Genomic DNA, 12,282 nt, shown 5'->3' on the forward strand with positions numbered 1-12,282 from the left:
TGGTTTCGTTGCAACACTAGATTATGTGATGGCCATTTTAAATCTTTCTAATTAATATAGTTTCAAATGAACATACACAAATAGATTGATTCATCGAAACTCCTACCAATATTATGATCCTAGAGAGAACATTGGAGAAACCTAGAATTTCTCTTTCTACCCACTCTTCTTCCCCGTGTGAACCTTGTTTATGTGATGGTCACTTTAAGTTTTCTGTTTCGAATACCTCAATATAATGTGTCCAAGCCACACTGCCCTCATAATGTCCTGGTTCCAGACTAAACAGTAAGCCAAGGACAATTCATACTCTAAAACTATCTAGCTCTCATGTGCCATTGTCAAATTATTACTCCTCTTCAGCTAAAAGTGTGCAAACTGCACCAGGCATTTTTCTTTCCCTATGCGTATGAAAGAACATGAATTCTTACCTTTTCTGTGTCTCTGTTAAATTGTTTCTTTACCCACAAACCTCAAAATCTCATTACAGAGCAGGAGAGAATGGCAGAAGTAGATGGGAGTGCTCTTTGTATAGGGGCAAAGAGGAGCATTTCCTTCAGGGCTGTGCTCTGTCAACATACCTAGCCCCGTGGTTACCCAAATAGGCTTTATCCAAAGACAGTGGGACCTACAGCCAGGAACAAGTCTCCCCACACTCTTTCAAAGGAGATAGAAAATAGTTTTCTTATTTCTTTTTTATGTCTACTGCCACAATCACAGACAGCAAGAGGATGTTGCAGACTCTGATCAAGAGCCTAGTTCCAAATGCCTGGGTTTGGCCTGTGTTCTTTGTTCTACTCTGGAAAAGTGCTGCTGGCACACTCCAAACATGAAAGCTGGAAATAGACTGAGGTATACTTTAGTTCACAGTTAGCTCTAAGGAAATGGCTAAGTCGTTGGGAGACACAGGCATAGAATCAATTAGTTACAGTGATGTCCTAGAATCAACTGTATTGTAGAAGAAAAAAGAGTGAGCCAATAACCAATTGGGATACAGGATCTAATGCTGCCACATCAGGAGTGGCAAATGATGAGACATCTGCATAATTTTGTCAGACTTTCACTCCATGAAAACCTTTTACTAGAGGCTCATGAATGTCTTTTAAACGGTAACAGTATTTCACTATAGAGAGGTTTCTGTCAGTTCAGTCTCTATCTATCTATAACTCATTAAGTTTTACAGTGTGACTAACACCACAGATCTAAATGATAAAACCAAGTTATATCTGAGGGGCCCCATGTGCATTATCTCTGCGATGCAATTTATAGTCTCATTGTAGAGTCAGAAAACTAAAGTGGAGGTTCTGGTTGTAGCCTATGAGTCATGCACAATTCTAAAAAGAAGAGTTTCTGTACCCTTAATTATTTCTAATCTTCTGGTCATCTTGGCAAGGATTATTTTTTCTGTCTAAAAACCTTTAAATTGCTTTCCGGGAGCTGAATGCTTTTTTTTTTTGTTTTTGTTTTTGTTTTTTTCTCACCTACTCTTGCTGGCAGTATTCAGGTTATCCTGAACTGCTGAGTGGAAGACTTTGCCACCACCTCAGAGCATTTATCAACTCCATTGTTGCCTTCTTTGCATGGACCAGATATGGCACAGTTATTTTATTTATACTTTTGGACTTTGGCTTTGCTTTCATTTGTTTATGACTGTCTCTGGTTCTTCCCTCTTGGAGAAAGAAAGTATTTAGTTTTATTATTATTACTAGTAGTAGTCGTCGTAGTAGCAGCAGTAGCAGCAGTAGTAGTAGTAGTAGTAGTATATAGGAGCCCACAGTACAGAGAGACTTTAGACATTTTAAGGAAACTGAATTTCTTTTGTGTGTGGGGGGGAGGGGGAGGGGTAGTTCAAAACAGGGTTTCTCTGTGTAGTCCTGCCTGTCCTGGAACTCACTCTGTAGACTAGGCTGGCCTCGAACTCAGAAATCCGCCTGCCTCTGCCTCTCAAGTGCTGGGATTAAAGGAGTGTGCCACCACGACCCAGTGAAACTGAATTTTTAAAGTGTTGAAGTTTTGTTTTTAAGATTTGTGGGACTTTTAAAGTTATACTAAGGTTTGTTTATACTGCGATGTTAATATCATATCTTGAGGATAAACAAGAAAGAAAACATTAAGAGTCAATGCTAATATGTTTGTCAGGTTGACAAGGGTTCAATTTGCTAGGTTTGTCTGTCTGTTGTCCATATGACACAAGCTGTGGTCATCTAGGAAGAAGGGATTTCAACTGAGGAGTTGCTTCCATCAGAACAGCCTATAATCCCAGGGACCCTTTCTTGATTAAGGATTGATGTGGTAGTTCCAGCCCTCGGTAGGTGGTTCTGAGTTATATAAAAAAGAAAGCTAAGCAAGCCATGGAGAGGAAGCCAAAAGCAACACTTCTCTGTAGCCTCTGCTTCAGTTCCTGCCTTGAGTTCCTTCTGTAAGGAACTCTCTTCATGATGGAGTATGAGCTATGAGAAGCAACAACTCCTTCCCTCACTAAGTTGCTTTTGATCATTGTATCATTTTACAGCAAGAGAAAGCAAACTCATATAGCGTATATTTACTCTAGTGGTTCTGTTCCTCTAGAAAACACTGACTAATATAACATGTATCTATAATTAGTTTCTCTAGTAGATAAATAAATGGATCATATAAATAACATTAATATTAAACAACATCAACAATACTATATTAATAATGACGGCTCAAAATTTGATGAGGTTATACATGATGTATATGTTTGTGTGTAGGTAGGTGCATTAGTATGTGCATGAGGGTGGAGGCTAGAGGACAACTTCTGGTGTCATTCTTGAGAATGCTACATGCTTCTTGTTGTCCAAGAGATGGTGAAGTAAGCTAGACTGGTTAGTGAAGAAGCCCAAGGGAGCCCCCTGTGTCTTTCCTCCCAGGTCTGAGGTTTCACTCATGCACCACATGCCAGGCATTTTTACATGGGTTCTTAGGATTGAACTCAGGTCATGATCATGAGGTAAGCACGTTACTGACTGAGCTATTTCCCAGTTTTGTTGAACTTTTAGTAATGACACACAGTGATAAATGTACAGAAAAGGTAGACTTTTATACAAATCTATGGTGATTTCTTTTGGATATACTTCTGCAGCACTGGCAAGGTCAGAATGGATAGATCATATAGGGAGTACCTTTTATCTCTTTAGAGCAATAGCATCAAGCTTATCAAGGTACTTTTTGCACATCCCACCCACAGCAAAGCATCAGGGGTCATTTCTTCCAGTGTACAATGTAGCACATTGCCACTATCTTCTCTTTGCAAACATGCCTGAAAGCTTATCGCTATTAGTCTCTAATGCCAAAACAAAACATAATTACAACACCCTAGCTACTGATGCAACAAGTATCTATGACAGATGATAGGTAGATAGATGGTTAACATAAATAAAGGAGTCATAGAAGACTACTTATTGGTTGAACCTAGAAAATTACCTGCATCATGAGCTTCTAAGAGTTATGAATATATCTGAGCATGATGACACATACCTTTAACCCCAGCTCTCTGGAGGCAAAGTTTGGTGAATCTCTGTGAGTTCAAGCCTAGTCTGGTCTGCATAGACAGTTACATACCAGTTAGAGCTGCATAGGAAGATTCTGTTGGGCTAAAAAATCTCTATATACTGGTATCAAAATTTGTTATGGATCCATCTGTAGCTCCAGTTCATGTTCACTCATTCATATTCATTTATTCATTCATTCTCATTCTCTCTCTCTCTCTCTCTCTCTCACTCTCTCTCTCTGTCTCTCTCTCTCTGTCTCTCTCTGTCTCTGTCTGTCTCTGTCTCTGTCTCTGTCTCTGTCTCTGTCTCTGTCTCTCTCTCTCCTTCCCCTATCCCTATCCCTCCCTTCCCCCTCTTTCTCTCTCTCTTTGTGGTGTGTGTGAGTGTGCATGTATGTAGGACAGATATCAATGTTGTGTGAATTTTTTCTATTGGTCTTCACCTTATTTGGGAGACAGGGTTCTGCACAGAACTTGGAGCTCACCAACCCAGCTAGACTATGGGGTTATGGGGCCAGCAAGATATATGGATCCTCCTCTCTCTCTTCCCTACCCCATGCTGGGTTACAAGCTTTACTGCTGAGGCTTTAAATTCAGGTTCATAGGGTTGCTCTGAAAACAGTAAGCATTGTGCCACCTTCCCAGACCCTGCCTAAGTTAAGAGCCCCTTCCAAAGTCTACCAAGGCCCTGGCAAAGCAAAGAACTACCATTTGAATAGTAAAAGTATGGCATTGAAAGAAACAAACAAACAAACAAGGGGCTGGTATACAGCTCAGCTGTTAAGAGTACTTATTGTTCTTGTAGAGTTTTCTTTCCCATAACCTACAGGATGGATCACAAATCTGTAACTCCAGTTCCAGTGGATCTGGAGGACCCAATGATTCTGTCTCATACTAACAGATGGTCATGGATTCCAAAGACTTTCATATGAACCTGAATTGCATAGTTGTGCCTTAACAACTAAAGTCTCAATGCAGGAAAACATCTTTTCAATATGGCTCACGTCAAAGGAGGATAGAAGGTATATTTTTATGTCAGCACAAGATGAACATTCTGAGTTTAAAATTCCCACACAATTTGTGGTCTTTTTTTAAACAATGCAGCATGCTCCTGTTATGCAACCTGCATGGAAGGAAATTCTTTTCTTCCAGAAAAACGTTCCTCGGATAGGTGTGGTGGTGCATTCCTTCACCTTGAGCACTTGAGGGGCACAGATAACTAACTACCTGTGAGTTTGAGGCCAGCCAGGTTTGTACAGTGAGACCCTGTTTCAAAAAGAAAGAAAAAAATAGAAGGAAGAAGGATGGAAGGAAGGAAAAAAGGAAGGAAGGAAGGAAGGAAGGAAGGAAGGAAGGAAGGAAGGAAGGAAGGAAGGAAGAAAGGAAGGTAGGTAGGTTGGTAGGTAGGTAGGTTATTGAACCAGCATCACGGATTAGCAGGTTTGATAACCTGCGTTAAAGCCCAGGACTTACACAGTAGGAAACTGATTCCTGAGTTGTCCTCAGTCTCTCTCACACATGCAAGCTCGGACATTAGTTTGTGGAAGGTTTTCAAGTTATATGTTTACCTTCTATGAGCTTCTAGCAAAGTGACATTAGAGCTGCTGTCAATGCAAGAGCCACTCATTATGCAAGTATGTCTCAGAAGATTTAATTATTATGAGCAGAGACTAAAGGAAAGACCATCGAGGGACTGCCCCACCTGGGGATACATCCCACATGCAGACACCAAACCCAAACACTATTAATGATGCCAAGAAGTGCTTGCTGACAGGAGCCTGATACAGCTGTCTCCTGAGAAGCTCTGCCAGATCCTGACCAATACAGATGCAGATGCTTACAGCCAACCATTGGACTGAGCACAGGAAACCCAGTGGAGGAGTTAGGGGAAGAAATGAAGGAGCTGAAGGGGCCTTATCTGGCATCAGTGGGAGTGATGCCCCAGTGTAGAGGAATACGAGGGTGGTGAGGTGGGAGTGGGTGGGTGGGTGGGGGAGCACCCTCATAGAAGCAGGGGGAGGAGGATGGGTTAGGGAGTTTGCAGTGGGGAAACCAGAAAAGGGGAAAACATTTGAAATGTAAACAAATAAAGTATCCAATTTTTAAAAAGGAAGATTTACTTATTACGTTCAAAATACTAACATTAAATGCCCATAAAGACAGAAGCAGCTACTGCTGGGTACTAGCTGTCCTCCATGTCTTTATCCCTAGGTTAAGCCCTTAATTTACATGGTTGCCAGGGTCACCTTATGAGTCAGGAGGGCTTATCCTTATGAGTCACACCCACAGCCAGGCTCCCCTGTCTCAAATGTAGCATCTGGCGCCCGCTGACATGTTGGCTTGTAATCATTCTCTGGCCAAATTATATTCCTATTTTATCTTTTTAACCATCTTGAGAACTCATTAAGGAAAATGTCTCCACTTCCCAGCTTCTAACTAGAGGCAACCAAGTCATAAAAATCTCCGTGCCTACACTGAAGTGTACCCAAAGCCAAGTGTGAAGCTAGTAAAATTAAAACTTGCTTTTAAGGGAATTTTAATTTTTTTTTAATTACAAAAATAAAGACACCATTTAAAATAGGGAGGGGGCATAGTAAAAAAAAAATTATTAAGACCAGTAAGTATTATGGATACTTCCTTAATGAGTATCCATAAAAGTCAAGCAGAAATCTATTTTCAAGATTTTTTCAAACATTTTAATTTGTGTTCTGCTATCATTTATGATTTTTTTCTTTCAAAAAATATAGATTTACTTATTGTGTGTTTGAGTGTTTTGCCTGCATGTATGTATGTGGGTGTAGGGAACTGAACCAGGGCTCTCTGCAGAAGTAGCAAGTGCTTGAACTGATGAGTCACCTCTTGAACCCCCTTTTTCTCCCATATGTATATTTGTGTCTAGTCCAAGGCACAGGTTGACAACGAGTGTGTGATATGAGTGTGTGATATGTTGTAGTAACAAAGTCTAAGTCACTAGCTTCAGATTTCTATTCTCACACATATAGAAGTCTGTAAACTATGGCTCCAGATATAGAAGTCAGGACCCAGGGTTTTCATGTCACCTTTCACAATGGCTCCAGCCTACCTGAAGATGTCAAGGGTCTGCATCTGCGAGAGCCCTCACTGGGATCCACGTGGGTCACTTCCTCTCCTACTCCACAGCAAGACATTGATTTTGTAACTAATACTGGTCTAGGAAGGTAAGCTCAGGACCGTGCATTAGATCCCTTGTAACTTCAATCTCCTATAGTCTGCTGATTGCCCCTATTATCTTCTTCATGTCAAATTTGCCACATAGTAAATCTATGAAAATGGTTTTCATTCTCAAGCTGCAAGTATAATACAGACATTTTGAAGTAGTTTAACAACATTTTGAATAACTCATAAAGAAAGAGTATGTTTCAAGCTAGATTACTGAATATTTAAACAAATTTTGACAGAACTGATCTATACTTACCGGAAGAAGATTTCTGATATTTTTAGATTATAAAATATAGTCATATATAATGAAATCCTCGTCTTAAGAAAATTGTTTAAAATGAATCTTTGTATACAATGTGGGAAGAAAACACCAAGGAAGTCTCTTAAAAATAATACTTATTGTTGTATGTGTGTATGATATGTTTGAGGTCAATGGCATGTACCATTGTGTGCGTGTGTGTAGACCAGAGGACTACTGTTAGGGATAGTCACATACTTTTCACATGTAGGATCCAAACTCGAATTCAGGTTGCCAGGCCTGGCATCAAGTGCCTTTACACACAGAGCCATTACAAAAACCCCAATATTGACATTTTTAAAGGAAGATATTTTGTTCTTGTTCCCTAAGGTCAAAGGCAGGACTCACACACACACACACACACACACACACACACACACACACACACACATGATTACTGACTGATAAATGAATACACATTCACAACAATCCCTGCCACATATCCCAAGGGCTTGTTCTGTGAGTTTCTTATCATTTTATGAGGTAAAATGCTAAGCTATCCCAGATTTACAAGGGCTAAACTATATTTTTAAAAGGAAATTCTGGAATACAGACCAGTGTGGGTAAAAAGCACAGTACATAAAGTCAGGTGCCATAAGTCCAAATGATAATTTTATTCACTAACTGTGTGGCCTTATCCTGTATTCTCAACCCATCTCTATGCTAAGGCAAAAGGTTTCTTTCCAAGTATGAATGAAAATATCTCCTTGCTGTAGTCTAATCTGAGGTGCAAATGATACAACACACATTACAATGAGCTGAGAAGTAATGACCAAATACTATTGGGCAGATTTTGTTTTATCATCTATATATTTTGTTGTGTTGTGGTTTTGTTTTTTTATGACAGGGTCTCACTGGACAGGCCTGGCTGTCCTGGAACTCTCAGAAGTCTGCTTGTATCTGCCTCCCAGGAGCTGCCAACCTTCACAGGCTTCTTGGGTAAATTTTGTATCAAAGGCCCAGTAGCTACCTCCAGTTTCAAAGTAAATCTCACATGCAATTCTACATTTCTCTCTTGTAATTTCCTAATCACTAAATTCAAAATCAGAACTGTTTGTATTAACATTTTTGTTCCTTCCCCAAAACATTCTAAACTTACTTAGATTTCTACCTTTTGTATCAAATTATGCTTACAAATGTCTTTATTAATATTTTCCTTACCCGTGACACTATTTGAATTGTTAAGTAGGGTTTCAACATTAAGGAGTTTGGCCAGAAACAGCTTCTTACACCACTTCAGTGTCTTTACCCACCTTTCTGCCTTACAAACCACCTTCTAGATTTGGAAAAGCAATGACTACAACATTTACAGACAAGGATAAAAGATGTTATCCATGGAAGCATAAACAGGGATGACAGAGGGCTCAAGGGATGCTTCGGAGGTGTTCCGTGGGAAATGTGTTTGCCTCATAAGCATGAGGACCAGAGCTAGGGTTCCTAGCATTCTCATAAACACCAAATGCATTCCTGAAATCCAGTGAACAAGCTGGCTAGCTAGACTAGACAAGTGGATGACAGATGCCTCAATACATAAGATGGAGACGGATGGAGGAAGACACGGGATGTCAACCTGCACATGTGCCTGCAGGTGTGCATGCAGATGTAGATAGCTAAAATGAATATGCCTCCTCTGCCTCCTATATGAAGCCAGTGTTGGAAAGATTTACTCAATGGAGACTTTTATTAGAACACAGAGTTTACCCCAAAGCATGGATCATGACATGCATTTTTCTTAGTCTACAGACATTGAGATGACACAGAGAAGAAATCCAGTGAGGATTCACTAGTTTGTTGTGATTGTCCACTTGTGCTTTTAAAAATTAATACCAGAGTGCTGGAGAGATGGCTAGGCATAGGCAGTTATGAGCACTTGTTGCTCTTTCATAGGACCTGTGTTCACTTCCAGCACCCGTATGGTAGCTCACACCTGTCTGTAATTCCAGTTCTGGAGCATACAACACTGTTTTCTGGCCTTTGAGGACACCAGGTATGAATGCAGGGTACATACATTCATTCAGAGAAACCATTCATACATGTAAAATAAAAATAATTTTAAAAAAACCTGATGCATCATGATCATTATAAATAGCAAGATATACCTGAAAGAATTTTTTATCAACTTGGATATTTTCATTAAGAAAACTAGATGTATGGCAGATAGTCTTACTTGAAAGTGACCAATTTTCCTTATCCTACAGAATTCAATGCTACAAATAAAAGTCAAATAAGCATAACAGATTTGAAAGCTCTTAATGGACAAATTCATTGATTGAAAAGGTTTGTTGTTGCTGTGGTTGTTGTTTGTTTGTTTACATTCCTGTATTTAGTTTGTGAGGTGTACATACATGTGCACGTAACACTACGGTGCTTATGTGGAGGTCAGAGAGCAACTTGTGGGCGCTGATTCTCCATATGAATCCTGGGTATCAAACTCAGGTCATCCGACTTAGGAGCTAGCATCTTTACATCCTCTGAGGCCAGCGGTTCTCAACCTTTCTGATGCATCCAACCTCATGTTGTGGTGATCCTGAACTATAAAATTATTTCATTCCTATTTAATAACTGTAACTTTGTTTCAATGAAATCTATCTGATATATGATGGGGTCTGGACCCACCTCTTTCTAGACCAGTAGTAACTTTGAACTTGGTAGATGTTTCAGATGCTTAGAGTCTAAGAAATCTCACCTCCTTTATTTTTTTATTGCATATTTCAGAGCTCAATGCTTACTAAGACATGGTAACTATGTAATAAATATTTGTAGTGATTAATATGTATTTAGGCAGTGAAATAGGAATAATAATAAAAATAATTTGCAATGCACAAAGTATATTACCCATATATACATATTCAGTTACATGTAGAAATATACATATATTTCAATATCTGGAACCTTTCCAAGTGGTAAGCTACTACGGAAGACATGACGGCTTCAAGTAGACCAGGTTTAGAGATCTAGCGAGAGTCTTTAAAGTGATACTCTACAGTCTTTTAATAGGTCATAATCTCTGAAGACTGTCGTTTTGCTTGGAATTTATCACTGAGGTCTCCCTATCACAGAAAATAAAAATGGAAGGAATCTTAGATGTGAATCCCCAGCAGACTACTTTTGTAGGAAGCCCTTCAACAATCCCCCTCCCCCTGTTGAAATTTTCCTCCTCTCCAAGTTGGTAGAAAATCTAATTGGTTTGTGGCCATTTGCTTCAAAAGGCTTAGAAAGAGATAATTTCTTCCAATCAGCTCATCATTGTAAAGATCACAAACTGAGATCTGTAGAGGCCAAGACTCGCCCAAGAGCTCAAGGCAAATGAATGAATGCTTCAGTGTAAGCACATCCGGAATAACGAGTCTTAGACCTACTTGACCCATTGTCCTAATCCGAGGTTCACAGAAATGGGAGAGAAAACAAGTGCTGATTGAGAACTAGAGGAAAGGGTAGGAGGCAAATCCCTGGGCTCGGGGTCACCTGCTCTCCAGGATCAAAACAGTGAAACAAGCCATTCACAGGCACATCAAGGGTGAGGAGCCATTGTTTTCAGAACCAGCTGTGGCAAATCTACTCAACAGTGGCCTTGGGACAGCTGCAGCTGCTGCAACAAGGAGAGGGTGGAGGAGAGCAAACTACAGTAGGCTGCAAGGACCCCGCCGCGCCACCTCCCGGCCAGCTGGGAGGCATTTCTGCGCTAAGTGCATTGGACTAAACCACCCTTTGAACCAAGGCAAAACATAAACGGCTCACAGCAGGCCCAGATCCGCGCAGTAACTGCGGGCCTTCAGCTGGCTAGTGCCGGAGAATCTGCGGCTGGCAGCTGCAGAGTGGTGCGCAGGGAGTAGATCTATCAGAAAGTAGAGCCGAAAGAGCTGCCAGGGTACCCCGTGACCGAGCAAAGTCCTCAGGGTTCAAGCTTAGCTGTAGCCGAGTCCAGAGGCGCGCTCCCGCTCACCTCCTCCCAGCTTCTCCCCTGCTCCTGTGCCACCCTCTCGGGCCCCAGGCCCCGGGTCCCCAAGTCGCCTCTGACGCATCACACTCACCATCTCTTGTCTGAGGATGTGCAGCTTGGTCTCTAACCTCTCCAGGGCGCTGGGGTGGCTACGTCGTGGAGAGCCAGAGGCAGGGGAGGATGAAGACGAGGAGGACACGGAGGGCGCGAAGCTGCTGCAGCTACTGCTGCTGCTGCAGCTCCCACCAACCCCGCTGGGGTCCGCAGCCCCTTCCCGAGGCGCCGGCTCCTCCCCGCGCAGCGAGCGCGCTAGGCTCTCGGGCACTTTGCGCCCCAGCTTCAGCTCGATGTCTCTGAGGTCTGGCAGCGGGCTGTCTTCCATGACTCTTTGCGAGGGGCGACACTGACAGTAAAGGCAGAGGGCGCGAGGAGGCGGCGGCGGCGGCGGCCTGGCGGGCTGCGGAGCTCAGTACTGGGCTCCCCTGGCCGGGCCTGAGTCCCCGCGGTCGCCCGTGCGCTCCATGCCCGGGGCGCAGTCGGCAGATCTGCACCCGGCTGCAGTTTCAGACTCTGCCGCTCCGCAGCCAGCAAGATTAGCCAGATCGCTTCATTCCTTTCCTCGCTGGCCACTCCACCGCCAAGTTGAGTTAATTGATACTGCAGAGAAGAAGGGCAAAAGCTAGTACGTTATACCGAAAGACCCAAGAGAGAAATGGAACCTGCTCGATGCGGGGAAATTCCCATTTCAAACTGTCCATTCACATCCCAGCGTCGTTCACGGTGCCCATCTGCTATTACACCACACAGGATAACGATGTGGCCACACTCCCGGGTCGTTTCATTTTCCAGCCATATGTCGCCAAGGATCAGACTATCTTGGACGGTCAGAAAAAAAAAAAAAAAAATCTCTGGTCAATGAAAGAAGTGGGTTCGTCCTGTGTGTATGCGGTGTAGACGCATTTTTTTAAAAAAAAAAAAAGAAGAAAGAAAAAAGAAAAAGACACGATTAGCTTAGCTGGGGTTCAAGGGCTTCCTGGTTGCTGCAGCAGTGTCCTTTCCTTTTAGTCTGTCTCATCCAAGTCATTGTGTTCCTCCGAGCCTCGGAAACTTTAAACTCGACTGGCAGGTGGACCAAAGCAGAGCCAACCCCTGTACCGTATGTCACAGACAAGAAGGGCAGCAAAATCTTCCCAACCCTGATGCTAAGAAACTGACATGCAAGTCCTGCCTCAGCTGAGCATACCCATATTAGGTTACTAAGTTAAAAGTTGCCCTGCACAAGTCCCCTGACAGCTACAACCTGTAGAACACATTTTTAACATTAGAGGCAGAAGAATG

General features: G+C 42.2%; 1 protein-coding gene across 1 annotated transcript in view; it reads right to left on the minus strand.

Annotated features, from left to right (window-relative positions):
- Positions 1–12,062, minus strand: part of Lurap1l (leucine rich adaptor protein 1 like) — a 49,575-nt gene extending 37,513 nt beyond the window's left edge. Inside the window, exon 1 of the mRNA XM_021160551.2 lies at positions 11,036–12,062. Within this exon, the coding sequence (XP_021016210.1) occupies positions 11,036–11,326 (291 nt within the window). The 5' untranslated portion in view covers positions 11,327–12,062. The remainder of the gene's footprint in view (positions 1–11,035) is intronic.
- Between the last annotated feature and the right edge of the window lie 220 nt (positions 12,063–12,282).

The sequence above is a fragment of the Mus caroli genome, unplaced genomic scaffold (assembly GCF_978045245.1).
Source record: "Mus caroli unplaced genomic scaffold, Mus_caroli_1 scaffold_6, whole genome shotgun sequence".
NCBI lineage: Eukaryota > Metazoa > Chordata > Mammalia > Rodentia > Muridae > Mus > Mus caroli.